The sequence below is a fragment of the Haliaeetus leucocephalus genome, unplaced genomic scaffold (genome assembly GCF_000737465.1).
Source record: "Haliaeetus leucocephalus isolate CR32 unplaced genomic scaffold, Haliaeetus_leucocephalus-4.0 Scaffold180, whole genome shotgun sequence".
NCBI classification, from domain to species: domain Eukaryota; kingdom Metazoa; phylum Chordata; class Aves; order Accipitriformes; family Accipitridae; genus Haliaeetus; species Haliaeetus leucocephalus.
In genome coordinates, this window is record NW_010972616.1 from 106,896 (window position 1) to 125,286 (window position 18,391).

Here is an 18,391-nt window from a genome sequence, read left to right on the forward strand (position 1 = left end):
AAAGCAAGCTGAGGAGGGCCTGTAAGAATTAGGACAGATAAAATCAATACCTGTCCATAAAGTGATTCTTTCCTTCCTTCCTTCCTTCCATCCTGAGTACCTGGAGTTGTCTCAGCCTTCTACTTCTCAACAGTAGTACAGTACGTCTATTCTCAAATGAGGTTTTTATAGTACGAAGTGACATTTGTCACAGACCCAGCTCCTGCTTCTTTGCAGGAAACAAAGTCTAAATATAATCCAGCCTGGGAAAACACTGCTTAAATACTGAGGCCAGCATTCAAAGAATCTATATGACCTGAAGAAGAGCCAAACTCCGTACCAAAAGCAAACACAGTAATTACCCTGAATAACTTGGTTCTTAACAGCCATCCTCTGAAGCTTTTTAACTATATTGATTACTAATGTGTATGGACTGCTAACCATTTCCTATATTGTTCTTGAACTGCTGACATGACTGCAAACATATCATGTGGCAATGCCTTGATTTTGTTGGATTGGCCTCACTGCAGTAAACACTGCACTAAAAACAAAGAAGGAGATAAACTTAAAATTGATGTTTGGCAGAGAATGGGTAATCCAATATTCATGCAGGCTATCATTAGTCCACAAACTCAGATGGCCTGCATAGTCCACAGTTTGACTATAGTGTGATTCACAGCATGTCTGTGCTTGCATCACCATGTCTGGGATGTCACTGTGGAAACAAAGAGCCTTTGCTCCTAACTCAGGGATATCATAGGATCACAGGACAATTTGGGTTGGAAGGGATCTCAGGATAATTCTAGTCCAACCTCCTGCTAAAAGCGGGGTCACTATGAGATCAGACCAAGTTGCTCAGGGTTGTATCCAAAAGGAACATGAAACTTCCAAGGATGGAGACAGCACAACCTCTCTGGGCAGCATGTTCCAATGCTTACTTGTCCTATTCATCAGTAAGTAATCAATGCATTAGAGTGAAACAGAAGGCTTCCCATTACAAGTGATTTCACTCCCTATTGGGTTCACTATGTGAATGAGACCCAGCAGGGCAGGCCAGTAAGTAGGTATCAAAAAAGAGATTATTCACCTACTTTTCAGCCAATCAGAATTATGTGCCAAACAGCTGTTCTTTCCAAATCTCAAGGAAAAATCCACGAAAAGATGTCTTTGAAACAAACTGTAAAGCTGACCTAAAATTCCAATCCATGCACTGAAGGGCTGACCTGCTGTAGTAGAATTTCACAGTACAATTTCCCAGGAACAATTCTTGGAAGAGAGGCATTAAACTTGTCAGGAAAAAAAATAATGCTGCAACAATCCAACGTACTCTTAAAAAAAAACCCCAACTAGGAAAAAAGTCCACGATCCACAAGCAAAACGCAAAACGCAAAACACAAGGACAAGCCAGTTTAATCTTACCTCAGCCTCACAAAGTGCGTGAAGACCCTGTAACACTATGGCAGCCGGTGAAGCTTGATCAGGTTTTGTGCATTCATTTAATACCTGGCAAATTGCAGCCAACATGTCTGCTCCGTGCTGATATGGCCTAACGGAAAAAAACATGAAGATACAAGGCAATATTCATGCACACATACAAGTTCTATTCTATATACAAAAATTCATTAAGTATTGGTCTTGTTTAAGTGACAACTAAAACAGACTAAAACTGGGAGGAAAAAAAATATACAAGGGAAGATATGATAGAGAGCTCTAAAGGCTGAGTAACATGGAGAATTAAATTAGCAGGCACCAAGTTCCAAATAAAAGATCACTACGTGGTTAAGCTATGGAAGTTTTTGTCCAAGCACATTGTGTATGCTAAAAGACTACATCTTTCCAGAAGTGACTGAGAAGGAAAATCCAGGTGTGCTACTAAAGACACTATTCTTTGCTTCCTCGTTGCAGTCTTCTATAAGTACTCGCTACTGTGTATTGGTGGAGATGCCAGCAGCAAGACTTCTGCCCTGCTTACATCAGGTAAGAACATTTTTCCAAATTTTTTGCTGCTGCAGTGTCATTTGTCTCTCCTTCAACGACTGCATGGACTGCTTGTTTGCTTTCCAGACTTTTAGTATCCATTCAGTTTTATTGGGCGGTGGTGGCGGAGGTGTCAACTGCTGATTCAGCAGTTCCTCACACTGTAAGAACTTGGGGTAAATAGCATCTGGCTAGCCAATCCATATGCATGGAACATTCAGGCTTCCTCTATCTGCTCTCACTTTCTTCCAATAATTTCTAAGTGCACTAAGAACGTGCATACACCTGAACTCTAACTATACCACTTACCTGGCAAAAAGAGTATTAACGGCTGCATTGAGATTTATCTCTCGCTTTTCACCTTTTTTTTCTTTATTTTTGATTTCTTGAAAAATGCTGTTTGTCAAAATTAAAGAAGGTTGAAGAGATAAAGGAAAGGGTATTTTCTTTAAGAATTTTTTTTTTTAGCTGATGATTGAAAGATACATGAATCTTCCCAGCTGTTAGTAACTGACCTTCAAGAAGAAAAGTGAAAAGTGGAATGCAAAAGATAGGTGACAGAGAAAAGATGGTTTTATGCACATAAAACCAGGAAGTAATTGATAATGTGTTTAAAAATAATCTTTTCAGGAGCTGTAAATTATTATCAGGTACAGATGTTCATGGCATGTTAGAGCTGGAAACAATCAATGTATCATCCAGTTAGACTTGTAAAACTGTGTTCTGTGGTCAGTACCGTATCTGAATAAAGATCAGTAATTTGCATGTGAAAAAATATAGTTTTCAGAAAAGCACCCAATCTTTCTTTGAATAGATCAAAAGATAGACAGATCATTAGGTGTTTGTTCTTATGTTTCATCACTCTCTTTTTATAATTTGGAAGTAGTATGCTTTAAGCTTCTACTCTGGATCAGTATAGGATGCATGTTTTATTTCAGGATAAAGACATTTTAATTTTAACTTTATTTATATGTACTTTCTATTAGCTATGGTATAAACCCCAAAACTTACTAGCTACTGAGATTAGCAATGCCTGAGTCAGTATCTCATACAACTAGAAAAATATTACCCACAATTAATATAACAGAGTAGGTAAAAATAATCATGCAGCTTTTCTGGAAAAAAACAAAAAAAAAAAAAATTGCTTTCTCTTACAAATACATAAGATGGATAACACTTGCGCTTACCTCTGCCTACATATATCTCTTATACAAGCAGCTTTAGCAATAATTTTTTCCCATTGAGTATCTTTGTCAACAGACAAAGAGGGCATATCAGACATTGCCAAGAACTTCTGCAATTCTGGGTAAATTCGATCCTAGAAAAGATTTAATTTAAAAATTATCATCATACCTTCAAAAGTTAGTGACAGGATTTTCAATTGCTAGCACTTCTACATGACTTCTAAATACCACTTTTATTGCATACCGTATTTCGCTTTTCTTCATTATTGGAATCTAATGCTGCATCGAGATCTAACTGGCTTTTGCATACCAGATCTCTGTTGCTACTTCATAAACAGGGAAGTGAATTATTGCCATATAATCGAGGTCTTGTTCTTACTGCACATTATGAAAAGTAGAAAGCTATCCTTCAAACAATTTTTTTTTTCCTAATTCCAGTCTGAGACCTGATGAAATGAAAAGCAGGTTTCATGAAAGACATACTATTGAAATTTTTCACTAAAACAGAATCAATATAGCCACCACTTCCACCATTTACTTTTTACTGCTGCTAATGAGACACTATAAGCATATAAGCAATGTTCCAAAATTAATTTCCTTCCTTGGTTAGATTTAACGAAGTTTTTCAACTACACTTATCTTAGTGACACTACCAGAATTTTCTAACCTGTCTTTCCCATAAGGATGTCATCAGCCGCAAAGTGACTGCTCTAAGCTTTGGCGTGCTCCCCAGTATGTGTATGGCACGTAGAATCTGAGCTACACAAACCTGAAAGAAATTTTTTAATCAAATGTCACTGTTACTTTTTATGTCCAAGAACAAAGACTAACGTACAAATCATTATTTTACAAGCAAGGATGAGGAGATAACTATCCAACTGCAATGTCAGAAAGAAACTGGAAGTCATTTTCTGAAAAACTTTAGTGCATAACAAGTCCAAGAGCAGCATCTTATGATACATACATAATGATGATACGGTGCAGACAATAAAGCATAATGTACGTTTCACTCTTCAAAACAAATGTCATATCCCATCCAAAATATTAGAAAGTTATGCTGAAGCTTACAAATCAGTTAAGCAAGCTACGCATTTCTTAGTCCAAATATTTTTTTTAGAAATAAATGACCTCTTATTGATATAGTTTTTTTGCTTTACTAATAATTTTTCATTCTCACCTTGTGTACACCCAATGTAGGCAACGTATACAATATATCCCTGTAAAGTGCAGGCTCCAAAGGTCTTCCCAATTTAAATATCAGAACTGGGATCAGATTTGGGACCTAAAATAAAACAAAAACAGGAAATAAACTTGGAACTAGGTTGCAAACACAGTATATTACAGAAGACAGTGAACTTGTCAGAACATATTAGAAACTCCTACCTTTTTGCATTATTTTTTCTGCTAACAGTAAAGAGAAAGGAAAATTCTAAAGTCTGTAATTTCATAGGACTTAGAATTTATTTCTTTTTGAGTTACCATCTAAAAAGCACCTTGTTATGCATGTTCAGTAGTAACCAATAAATTTATTTTTACCTGAAATTCCACTACAGGAACACTGAAGGAAACACGTAATAGAAAATGGTATTGGAAACACGTATCAAATCAATGAAGAAACTGTTCCAATTCAGTTCTGCCATTACAGAGGAATTCTGATGATGCTACTATCACATCCCACAAACTTGTCATATAATACAATATAATTTACTGCATTCTTTAATATATGGTTCAAAACTTCCAGAAAGCTGCCCCTGAAGTGACAATGAAGGAAAGCAGACTTATTTACCTCCATTCCCCTTTTATTTAGATCAGATTTTCAGTATTTTCATTCCTGCAGGTTCTTCAGTTTTTTTCTGGTGCACATTCATATCACTATGTTGTTAAATTAAATCTAGTCATGATGGCCTTGCTTTTTTTCCCACCTGATTTTATGGATAGTTAAAAGTAATTACACAGCATTGGTTTACATTCTGCCTTTATACAGTAGTAATGATTTTCACTTAGCCACATGGGTTAGTCCTCCATAGATAAAACTTGTGTTAAAAGATAATGTCATTCCCAAGAACAGAAAAGCTAATTAGGAAATTTTATATTTAGCAGTAGCAAGTGGACACAATTATTTTTGAGTCTTCGGGCTTTCAGAAAATTATTTTCCTTACACAGTAAACAGGGTATAGAGATCTCCATTTCACTTTTAGTGTTTACCTCTGGAGTGAGTCACCCTTGCAAGAGTTTTTTTCCTCTTTAACCTCAAATTACTGTAACTTTAGAAAACTCATTAAGTAAGTCTAATATTGGAGGCTTAATGCAGGAAACCAAATGTGTATTAAATCCCATACATGCTGGGCTGAGCTAAAAGACTGAGCTACTCTCAAACCCAATGTTTACAAGATTGGATCCAATCTTTAATCCAATCTATAATTCAGCAATCTTACAGCTCTAAAAATTTGTCCTGGTAAAGCTGAACCTTTATATATGTGGGTGGTTTATACATACAGTGGTTCAAAAAACAGTTAATGGGAAATTCTGCTACAACATTCTCTCAATATGCATTTTTACATGACCAGGTATCTTCAGATGATAAAATTTTTCACTGTACAATGTCTGCCTCAGTTCACAGATACTAGAGAGCAAGAATAATGAATAAAAATCCAAGAGCTCTGGGATCTCACATACTTCCCTCCGTAATTACTGATTCCAAATTACAGACGAAAAAAAGAAAAAGAAAGTACTGTTTGTTCTACAAGGCATCACTATCTTTACAGTTGAGCAATCCAAATTCATGCTTCCACAAACCTAAAAACTTGTTCTGGAATCTATATTTAATACCTAAGGAATTAAGTATAATACATTGTTTTTTCTGGTTTTCCAAATACTATTTGACATTTTAAAATAGAATAAATCCCTTTATAAACCAAAATTTCCCCACATTTTTTACTAATTGACTAGTCTCCCTCCCTCTCTCTATTTTCCAAGGTTGTTGTCTACCATCTGTAGAGGCAGTCATCACCCCAGCACCTGCCTAGACAGAGGACTGGCTTTACTGTAAATCTTTCAAAGCAAAATCAACAAAAGTGGCTAAGAATTTAAGGTAGTATTCATTTGAGCAGACTTTCACACCCAGAAGCACTTTCAATACAAGTTTAACAGTGCCTTGCTTTCCCACCTCTTTATTCCAAAAACGAAAGCATCTTCTTAGCTAGCACTCTCCCTCCCTTTCTTTGGACTGAAGGTAAGTTCAGCAGTTTTCCAGCTTTTGCTGTGTACTCATTTTGGCTGGGTTAGAGTTAATTTTCTTCACAGTAGCCTGTATGGGGCTATGTTTTGGATCTGTGACCAAAAGAGTGTTGATAATACAGGTATGTTTTACCTATTGCTGAGCAGCATTCACACAGAGTCAAGGCCTTTTCTGCTTCTCACCCCACCCCACCAGCAAGGAGGCTGGGGGGGGCACAAGAGGCTGGGAGGGGACACAGCCGGGACAGCTGACCCCAACTGACCAGAGGAATATTCCAGACCATATGATGTCATGCTCAGCATATAAAGCTGGGGGAAGAAGGGAGGACATTCAGAGTTACAGCATCTGTCTTCCCAAGCAACCATTACATGTGATGGAGCCCTGCTTTCCTGAATAAGTGGCTGAACACCTGCCTGTCCATGGAATGTGGTGAATGAATCCGTTGTTTTGCTTTGCTTACACACACAGCTTTTGCTTTCCCTATTAAACTGCCTTTATCTCAGCCCATGAATTTTTTCACTTTTACCCTTCTGATTCTCTCCCCCATCTCACCAAAGAGGAGTGAGTGAGCAGCTGTGTGGGGCTCAGCTGCCCACTGGGGTTAAACCACAATATGTACAAATTAAAGTTTTTTAAATTATCTTTTACATAAAAACTTTATGGCAGATGAGCAAAATAGAAATAAGGTATCAGAGATACAGATGAGGCAGGATCCGTCAAGCTAAAGCTTCATATGAAGCACAAGTATTTCAAAGAGAACATTCAATCCTGCTATTATACACACATAATGACTAGTTTTGTAAATAAGAACTATAGGAGCAAGACTTCTTCCATTAGATGAAATAAGAATTTTTTATACACAGAAAATGTAAATTGCAAATGGGTTAATTAAACATCCTGCCTTACACATATCACAAGACTGTTAGATTTACGCAAATGGAAGACTAGAAATTTGTTTAGATGCTTTTATAGGAATCTAGGATGCAACTGCAGGTTTCAAAAGCCAATGTGTAATAAAATACATCAATCAATTTTCAGGATTTCAGGGATAATTAAGTAGAGGTTATTTATTTATTTAACTGTGCATATCTTATAGCACAGATCAGCATACAAGGTGGCAGTGAGAATAGCTCATTTGAATATGCAAACCTCTAAGTGACAAATTTAGCTTTTCATCTCAAGCATTCCTCTGGCTTTGTTTTTTTGCAGGGTTTTTTTGGTTTTGCTTCTTCATTCCCAAAAGCTGAATCTATAATAAACACTACTATTACCTTAAAGCTAAGGGCAAAACAGATAGACCACAAGAAAGAGTCACCCACCAAGGTCTGGTTTTATACTCCCCAGTGCCTTGCCTCAGTGTGAACATTCCCAACAAGCATTCTTAACCCACGCTCTCCCAGGCCAACCTAACAACCTTGTCTCAGCAGACCTAAGCAGCCCAGACAGCTGTAGCCAGAGATAATTTTAACATATTTCTAAATTACCATTAACTGTATAAAGTCACACCAACTTTGCAACAATTCAAGGTAGGTTATGAGATGGATACCACTCCTCCTGTTTAAGTGGCCATAAACCTGACTTTCATCAGAACAGTGGTGGTTCTTTGCAAGTTGCTCTGAAATTATCAATCTGCTTTTCTCTCAACAAAAATTTAACTCATCCAGAATAAACAGTCCTGTAGAAGGAAGACTGAAGTCTTCCTTCTAAAGAAGTAAGATACTTCTGAGAGTAACATACTCCTCGAGAAGCAATGTACCTCACCGTTCTTAGATTCTCTCAGATTTTCTCTGTATGACAAGTAAGAACCTTTTAAACCCCAAACTCCTTTCAGGACCCCCTATCACATGGGCCCACAACATGGAAGTCAAAGGAGTGAGTCCACATACAACCCACTTCACAGCATCACCTTGGAACAGGGCTTTAATGTAACTTGGGAAAGGGAGCTCCTCAGTAAGTCTCTGCACTACCTTTTCTTCTGTGTTCAAAATAAGTTGGTTTTTTTTCTCCTCCCCACCTGGCTCTATTCTCATCACAGCTCAACTGGTATTTCAAATACGCATTGCAATTGGGATCTTTCTCCCCCACCCCACTCTCGGGGGGCTTCCTTGAATTTATCCCATCAGATGCCTTAATCAGCACATTCCTCCTAGCTTAAATGTCTTTGAAATGCTTGGTCACACTTTCAAGACCATCATCACAATATTGTATAAATCCTGCATCATAAGGAGTATTCCTTGTTATCATGATATTCTTTAAAGTACAAAAGCAGGTGGGGAAGCAAGTCATTCCAAACTCATCAGCACACAGCAGACTTTGATCAACATCAACTGTGGTCCCAGTCAAAATTCAGTAATAAGATGTCTGCGTTGACATTGAAAAACAGAAAAAAGAAACCTTCACTCAAAACATGAGATTTAATTTGCTGCCCTACCTTTCCTTCCCGCTCCCCAACTGTTACAATTTGTTTAGACTAACGTATGCACAATGCAGTTGTATTCCCCACTTTACCCATGCCAAAGGGACAACAGCACTGCCTAAGTGTGACGGTCTGACAAATTATAGTTAATGTCTCAAACATTTTTTAAAGAACTTTGGTGGAGAAGACGGCCTCTGTAGAAGTGCTGGAGCTGTGAAAACAGGAAAATGTGGCTGGAGGAGAAGGCCCCACAGAGGATGGGACCGCGCTTCTCCAAAGCTGCAATTCCTTATCTTAAGCGACCGTGAGAAGCAGCACAGCATATGCACCTGGAGGAGGGGGCCCCACGGAGGATGGGACTGTGCTTCTTTCTTAAGCAGTCATGCCTGCAGGGAGAGAGAGGCAACTCCCCAATGGTACCCCAAGCCCACCGACCAATTCTGGAGAACCCTGGGAACATGAACTACGCATGTCAAGACCACCAACTAACACCCCTGAGCTACAAACAAATGGAGGACGAGTTCTCAGTGCATGCCCTCTGGAACTGGATCTTTGGGCTGGCTGGACCAACGCTGGACTCAGGACTGGTGAAATCCTTTTCTTCTCGCTCTCTCTTTCTTTTTTTTTTTTCTCACTCTCTTTTGCACAGTCCCTACACCTCATCCTTTTAAACACAAACCGTTGACCAAGTCTGGGACTAGGAGTGGATCCAGCTGCCCCTTGGCTCTTCTTTGAGAAGGAGTCCAGAAAGCAAGGGGGTGTGCTCTGAACCTTGTGACTCAATGGGAGGGTTCTCCCGACACAGTTTCATGTTCTTTTTCCGCTTCTTTTTCTACACCTCCCTCTCTTTTCAAACAACGGCTTAATGACATGATGCAAGGTTCATATTGATAAGTTCACTTGTACTTGGGCAAGGTTAGCTTGGTTGAATAAACGTTGATTGTTGTTTGAACTTCCCTGGTGTCGTTTCACCTTAATTCTGACAAAGAAAATCCAAAAACCTGAGTCGCTCCAAACTTGGGACACAACACTAAGAGAAAATTATGTTCATTAGTACACAGGAAGAAAACTAAAATTAACTTCCTGATTAAATTAAACAGAACCCAAAAGAAGACTTTAGTACCAAAGGTTCAACATCCTCAAAGCAAGGACTGGTTTTGGTTAAATCAAGCCTTAGGAAAAGGGAAGCTTGTGCAGAAACCAAGCAATACAGGAAGGAAAAAAAAAATCCCCTTGAAGCTAGGAGACTTGATAGATGCAAGCAGTTTTATTTCTGGGCACCTGTTGTACCTTGAGTGTTAAGGAAAAAATAAATCACCTGATTTACTGTTACCTAAATCCTTGAATGATACAAGGTAAATTGCAGGGCAATGAGCAAGCAATGCACATTCCATGCCTTCAGGGGACAGTCATTAACACTAACACGGCAACCTGCATCACTATTTTAAGTCCCAAAATTATCAGGGAGGTCACGTGTGCTTCTCTAATGTAAGTTTCCCATACAACTGTTAACACAATGTGTGAACAGGGAAGAAATGTCTTCTAACAAACTATCCAGAAAGTTTTGTATGCAGCAGCATGGCTGGAAGCCTCTCAACTCTGAGGTCAAGAGGGGTTTATTAATTCTTTAACCATACCCATCCCTGATAAATGTGTCATTGGTTTACCCTGTGCTGGACAAAAAGGCTATCTAAAACATCAATAGAGATGTCAGATATGTCATTACAATGATCAAACTCCTTACCTAAGTTCCTTCCTTTCAATCTCTCCTCATAGTGTCTCTTACTTTTGCCAGAGGCATGGTCTTATGCGACTCATTTTGGTCTTAAGCTAGCTCTCTATTGAATAGGCTACTACTTCCTGCATTTTTCTCAGTTGTAGCTACACTGGACTACAGATATGGGAATCAGACTGAATGACACTCAAAATAAATTCTAATAATAAATGATATTCATAATCCTTAGTTATAAAAGCATTCAAACTCTTTAAAGTAGTCTGCTCAGGCCGAGCCTTCATCAGCTATGATAAGTTCATTCTGAGTCCTGTGTCCACGTTAATTTTCTAGTTATGAAGTTTATTCTACACTAAACAGGTATTAAATGGAAGTTCTACAATGACTTTTACACTAACATCTAGTGAACAGATGCTATGTTTGATTTACAAAATTCTGAGGAAAAGTCTAAGCACGTGCTACTATAAGGCCAGTTACATATTTCCTTAAAGGTACTGTCCTTTAAAGTGCACTTGTTTTGAACTGTATATTCAAATTATAAGATTAGGAAAAAACCCAAAATGTTCTAGTACAGCAAAGCTGCTCCTCTCTCCATCTCCCTCATGGAATGGAGAATCAATGCTGGGACTAATTTCAATATTAAATTTATGCTAAATCTTCATCAAGGGCTTAACAGCTCCAAAGAGCTGATAAAACACTTCATTAGCTCCCAGCAGGTAGGAAGCAGCTCTGGAGAAGGAGAGGCATGCCGCCTGGCAACACTGCCTTCTGCATCTCCCATGCTCCTGGAGGATGCCGTGGTTAGGTCAAGTAAGGTCATCAGTAACCTGAAGAAAGGTTTCAAGATTATGTTTTTTGTTTTTAAAATTAATTTACATCTCAAAAATGAGGCTAAGTTATGTCAATGACTCTCCTTTTTAAAGTAAGATTAAGCATGGGAGACAAAATGCATTTGTTTATTTAATAAATAGGTCTGAGAACCATTCTCACTCTGCAATTTGGTGGTCTGATTTCTTTTTTCTAAGCTACAGGACAGTTATTCTTCTTCAAAAGCACAAGCTAAGGGAGGATAGCAGGGGAGGACGATAATCCTCTTCTGTTCCTTCACACTTCCTTACATTTTACTGAAGAGAAATTGTCCTCATGCAGCCCTTGTGTCAGAACAAAGAATAAAAGACAGCCAGAAAACAGCAAGCCAAGTATAGTCATGTCCAAAAGGAAAAACCCATTTCAAAAAAATATAATCCAAATACATATTAGCATATGCTGTCCCCATTTTAAACTCTAAATTTAGTATATCATTTTACATTATTCCCACCACACTTTCTCTGCTTCCATGCCTATCCTGGAGGGTTTCTTCTGAGTCAATTGTAACACTAAGAGATCACTCCAGGCCCCCCCCCCCCAAGGCAAACAAAAGGCAGGAAATAAATGTCACTGCAAAGTTACAGGTTTTTACTTCTGGGAAATGTCAGGCTGAACTTTGGAAGAGAGGTAGCATCAGCCTAGTTCTCCAGTAGGCAACGCAATGAAATGAGCAGGTTTTTGAAAGTGTTCAGTACTCTGGCATTTCTTGTTCCAGTAAGCAAGACAAAAGTACTGAAAAATTCACACAAATGAAGGAACCAGTTTTCCAGGTAAGTGCACAAATGAAGATACGTTTCTGTTTAGAAAAGCTATAAAATAAACTGCTGTCAAAAATCAGAAGCACTTTTTAAAGAACATAAGCCAGGTTTTCAAAAGTTTCATGTATTCCAGCAGGATCCTAAACAATAGGTTAGATTCTTCAACCATGAAGAATCTGTCCACAAGATCTGACTATAATATGATTGTTTCCCTGCAGCTACTCTCCAAAGTTCACGTAATCAGACATAGAACAATACCATCAGGTACCACCTGAGCAAGCCAAATCTAGTTCAACATATCCTTAAACATGTTTTCTACCCAAATAAAAATGTATTTTACTTTTTTTTTTTTAAATGCACTATCAGCCCCCAAAGAATGCAAAATAATGCATCTTCAGATGGATTTCCCAGAAGGGTGTCATCTACCACTAAAATATTTCATTCCAGCAGTTGAAAGACCATAAAAGAATGGATGTCCTCTAGAGCCTCATAATCCTCTAATAATGGTAATAGATCTTGTGCTACTATTCACCAGTGACCTCTCAGTCAGATGATTTAATTTCTTCCCCTTGCAGCACAGCTGGTTTCACACAGTGTAATAACAGTTTTTGCACAACAGGAAAATTCATCTGATTAGAAGGACTGTGTTAAGCCTTTCACGAAAGCATGTGTCAGTGCAGCCTCTGCAGTGATTTGATTTAAGACAGCCTAAAAGCCCATGTACTACTCTTCATTCCTCAGCCTTTTAAAAAGATGTCTGGATTTTCTTCCATAGTTTTTCAGACCATTACTCCAAAATGCCTCAGCTAAAAAACATATCTAATATAATTACCAATCTTGCACCATAAAAAGGCTTTCACTCAGTGGGGAAGGAGAAGGTACATACACAGAAGTCCTCTGTAGGCTATCTTCATGAAAAGGGCAAGAAAAAAAAACCAAAAATAAAGTATAACAACAACAATGTCTGTAAATCAGTTCTGGTAATTATTTTTAAACCTAGCAAGATTTTTTAAATGCTCCATTAATTTACTGCAGAGACAACAGACTCCTTATAAAAACAATATTCAGTGTGGAAATGGGAGATGCTGTTTGTGAACCCCCCTTATGATGTCGTAATAAACATGAAAGCAATGAGGATAGCATTCTCGATGCACATTCTCTCTTTCTGACCCTGTTTTGTTTTGAAACACAATTCTTCCACTCAGATTTTGCTTTTCAATTCAATATCCACAGCTACAACCACTAATTATCTGAACCACAAAGTAAACAGAATTTCACTAGCAGCACAATTACTTATTATCTTGATCCCTTAAAAAAAAAAGAAAGAAAAAAAAGCACCACACAATTCTTTTTATGCTATGACCCTCACCATGACATCTCAGCACTTCCATATATTCTGCTGTAGTACAGGTAGTCCACAGTTTGGCTGCAAAGCTGATACTTTTTCATTTTGCCCTGTGGACATTCTATTAACCTTTTGCAAGGCTAAGTGCTAAGGTCTGGTAGCACAAGCTTGCTTTGATTTGAACATGAATCAAAGACATGGAATTTGGAATGTACCTGTATTTACTTGTTTAGACCTTCTTTCCATTACAAACACCTGGGTTTAAACTGAGTGTTCAAGTGCTGCTAACACCAAATGAACAGATTCAAGTTAATATAGGTGACTGTTTAAAAATAAGCTTGGGATTAACAGCCATTTTTTATTCTCTTCTTTCTACAACCAACCTCTGATTTTCTTACTCTCTTCTTTAGAACAGCCTTCTAATTACTATGCTGCACACCACTTTCCACTGCATCCTTCAGAAAGTGCACTATGGAGCTGAAGATTCAAAATGTTTAACAAGTTTGTTGTGATGAGCCTTCCACTTTCTCAACTTAAAGGACATTCCGATCACTGTTTTACCACTTACTTTCCCCATCTGTTATAAAGCACCATTTATTTCACAGAATCATAGAATGGTTTGGGTTGGAAGGGACTTTAAAGATCATCAGGTTCCAACTCCCCTGCTATGGGCAGGCATACTTTCCACTAGACCAGGTTGCTCAAAGCCCCATCCAACCTGGCCTTGAACACTTCCAGGGATGGGGCATCCACAACTTCTCTGGGCGACCTGTTCCAGTGCCTCACCACCCTCACAGTAGAGAATTTCTTCCTTACATCTAATCTAAATCTACCCTCTTTCAGTTTAAAGCCATTACCCCTCATCCTATCATTACACTCCCTGATGAAAGAGTCCTTCCCCATCTTCCCTGTAGACCCCCTTTAGGTACTGGAAGGCTGCTATAAGGTCTCCCCGGAGCCTTCTCTTCTCCAGGCTGAACAACCCCAACTCTCTCAGCCTGTCCTCGTAGGGGAGGTGCTCCAGACCCCTGATCATCTTTGTGGCCCTCCTCTGTGGAACTGAATAGAACACAGTACAAATAAAGCAATTCCCAAAGTATAACTTTGCCATCATTAATCGGTTATTTCCCCCATCCATGAGCTTCAATGCTTTCTTCCCCTGCACTAAATACTTTAACTGCAAGAGAAAGACCAGACAAGTCCTAAGTAATTCCTCCTGCCTCATAGAGAGCATTGCACCTATGAGAAATAATGTGATAATCTTTCAGGGCAGTGCTGTGTCACACTGTAATAATCTCTGTGGACCCATTAAGCAGACTCAGAACTAAAATAACTTGTCAGAGTCAAGGCTTCCACTTCTTTCAAACAGTTAAGTAACAATTTACTGAATGAACTCTACACCATGCTCATTCCAAAAATACTAAAGCATGCTATTGTACCTAGTGATCAGCAGCAATACCACCACCATTTGGTAAATGGCTCTCCTAGCATAGGCTGTCTGGAGTTTTACCATGTCAGGGAAAATAACCTAGGAACTCTTAGTGCAATATATTTATTTCTCGCTGCTACAGACCACTGGAGCCTTCATGATCCAGTAATTTTCACTGTAAGGTTTTGAACAACACACAGCATTGGTATCTTAAGTTAAATAGAGTGACACGAAGCAGGTGACAAATTAAAAGGAAGCCAAACATTGCATGAAGCAGCAAAAGCAGCTACAAGTGCCCACTTGTCACAGCTGTCTGAGAAAGAATCTTTTGCCTTAAGTACTGCGAGGTTCTAACTTCCTCGCATGTTTTGTTATGCTTTTTTTTGCTTTTTAATTCTCCCCTGTTTTGTGTTATTTAACTGTCCTCTAGAAGAGGTACAAAGCTGTAACAGAATGGAAGAATTTTAAATCTAGTTTAAGAGAAAGAATTCATCCATGTGCAAGAAAGTAACAGCTATTCTAAGAAAATAAGAAAGAACCATTAAATGGACAAAGTAAGAATAGGAAAAGATATCCTGAAAAGAATAAAAAGCACTTCATTTCGAACATTTCCAACAGATGCCTAACTTTGAGGAGTCAGTTCTAACTTCTAGCAGCTCAGTATTTCCACTGACATCAGATTTGTAGCATCCCAGGGCAGCTGTTCTACATACAATTCAACAAGGAGTATACTAAGAACACTGAATAAATACTTCAAAAATAACTATCTAGGAACCAGATCCTGTTCTTATTTTGAACTGCAAATAAGCTGTGTAGCCTTGCATGTTCTTCCTAAAGCAACTATCAACATTGCAGTTCAGGCTTTGTATAAACAGTGTCATCTTAAACCTGCAAGCACCTGTGTATTCACTGAAATGAAATACCATACTAATTAACATTACCATAATGATAGCAGCATGCACAGGACAAAACAGGAACTTCAAAATACAATAAAATGAGTAGAGTATGACACTTCCTGATTTAATTCGCATATGGGCATGGATGCTACAGATACATATTGCTGTTACTATAACAGCAAACTGCCCAATAACTTTTTTCAATTCAACTGATGGCTACTTGTGGTTTGAAGTGTGCTACAGATGTGTTGCAGACAACTCAAGTCAGCTGCACCCTTCAGTTTAGTTTGCAATTTTCTCTTCACTGCTATACCTATTCCCAATATGCTGCACCTGTATTTACTCTGCTCTGGTGACACCCCACCTGGGTACTTTATCCAGCTCTGAAGTCCTCAGTACAGGAAAGCCACAGATCTGTTAGAGCAGGACCAGAGGAGAGCCACAAAAATGATCAGAGGTACGGAACACCTTTCCTATGAAGAAAGGCTGAGAGAGTTGGGATTGCTTAGCCTAGAGAAGAGAAGGCTCTGGGGAGACCTTATTGCGGCCTTTCAGTACTTAAATGGGGCTTAAAAGAAAGACAGAGATTGACTTTTTGGTAGGGCTTGTAGCAATAGGACAAGGGGTAGTGGTTTTAAACTAAAAGAGGATAGATTCAGACTAGATCTAAGGAAGAAATTTGTCATGATGAGGGTGGTGAAACACTGGCACAGGTTCCCCAGAGAGGTGGTAGATATCCCATCCCTGGAAACATTCACGGTCAGGTTGGACGGGGCTCTGAGCAACCTGATCTAGTTGAAGATGTCTCTGCTCATTGCAGGGGGGTTGGACTAGATGACCTTTAAAGGTCCCTTCCAGCCCAAAGCATTCTATGATTCTTCCAGACAAACAAACAAACAAAAAAAACAACCCAAAACCAAAAAACCCCAATGCTATGCTACTGATGCCACAATGAAAAATCCTTTTAAGACCAAGAAAACACGGCCTTTTTTATTCCTCCCTCCAAAGTATTGTATGTGTCTACTTCCTCAAGTTATAGTGAGAAATGCAATGAGTTAAATCTGTCTGGAGGTTACACACTTCTTTGAAACCCAGGGACAGTTGGTCTGCTAAGATGTAAATAACACATTTCGCTCTTTTTTCAGAGCAGTGATCTTACAGTTCATGTAAATTAACAGATTCTACATGTTCTTCCACACCCACATAACACTCACAGTCCTGATCAGTAATTCTATAGCAAAACTCTGCAATTTTCTCCAGGCTGAAAACTGGACTTTTCAATATGTTGCTGTGTGTCTGAACAGGAGTCAGAATTACTTTTTCCCCATATCATCCAAAACCCAAACCTTTATCTTTAATAAACAGGTTACAAATTTCAAGTGTCTAAAGACAGAAAACAAAAAACCTGGAACGAGCATCATTTAAGCCTAGAAATATAAAATAACCAATCCCCACAAAACCTACTTACAAGACAAAAGTATGACTGAATACAATGCTAGAAAGACAATAAAGAAAAGATAAAGTCCAAAAAATTCAGTCAAACTGAGAAAAAAATTTTAAACAAATCACATGCTCCCAAATCTGTATCAACTTGAGTGCATTATGAAACACACCCACAGAAGAAAACCGCAAAACAAAGGCCAGCCTGAAAGAGATTTAAGAAGATACATAAAAGGTTAACAGCAGGCAGCCCGCAACAGATGAAGCTGTCACCTGGTTTAAAAGCTTCTCCAGCTTAAGAAATACAGTTATCTCCAAAAGCACTGTATAACAGGTCTGGTTTAGCACAGCATTTCAGTATGTGTTCAACTGCAAGCGCATCCTGGACTGCTTCCCTGGATCAGAACTACAGTGCTCAGCACCATAAGTCACCAAGCACATATCCCATAAGCTCTATCTTTTTCCAACTCTTGTGCTGCAGAGTGTGACAACCCTTTGGGACAGAAAGCAATTTAAAAAAACCTGAAGCAAATAAAGCTTGTCTTTATGGCACATCTGAAATTTGAAGCAACACTTCTTCCTTCCCTACATTTTTTTTTATTTTACAAATAAGATAGGATTGTTTCTGTATAATGCCTCCTGCATTACCTGTTACTGTTTCTAGATATCCCCATTTATCTTTCCAGGTACGTAGATAAGTATAAACATACTGTGTAATTCTGGCTTAAATTCAGTACTGAAGCTGACAAAGACCATGCACATATTTTTAAGTAGCAAGAATACAGAAATACAGAAATCACAAGGGACTTGGCAGTCTTCCAGTAATAAAAAAAGAACACACGAGAATAATGTGTGAGGTCACCAAAAGTCAGAAATAGTTTAGCAGCCTCTTTTCAACTTCCTTATGTTGTATTTTCATACTTCTTAGATAACATCAGCAAACAAGCCAGTCTTTTTTCCTAAGCATAAACAACTGAAAAATACTCGAAAACAGAGACAAAATACACGTTTTGCTGTAAGTGACCCACAAAAGGTGAGTTCCTACTTGGGGGCCAGGGGAATCCCACACAGCAGTGCGGGGGGGGGGGGGGGGGGGGGGGGGTGTTTGGGGGGTTGGGGGTGGGGGGGGT

At 38.6% G+C, this 18,391-nt stretch overlaps 1 protein-coding gene across 5 annotated transcripts in view; it reads right to left on the reverse strand.

Annotated features, from left to right (window-relative positions):
• FOCAD (focadhesin) overlaps positions 1-18,391 on the reverse strand; it is a 129,680-nt gene that overhangs the window by 72,626 nt on the left and 38,663 nt on the right. For all 5 annotated transcript variants that reach the window (XR_774169.1, XM_010564448.1, XM_010564450.1 and 2 more), the window contains 4 exons: positions 4,318-4,422; positions 3,808-3,909; positions 3,144-3,274; positions 1,399-1,525 (listed from right to left, as the gene is read on the reverse strand). Coding sequence is in view for 4 of the 5 variants with exons in the window: in XM_010564448.1 (XP_010562750.1) it covers positions 1,399-1,525; positions 3,144-3,274; positions 3,808-3,909; positions 4,318-4,422 (465 nt within the window). In the remaining variant the exon portion in view is untranslated. The remainder of the gene's footprint in view (positions 1-1,398; positions 1,526-3,143; positions 3,275-3,807; positions 3,910-4,317; positions 4,423-18,391) is intronic.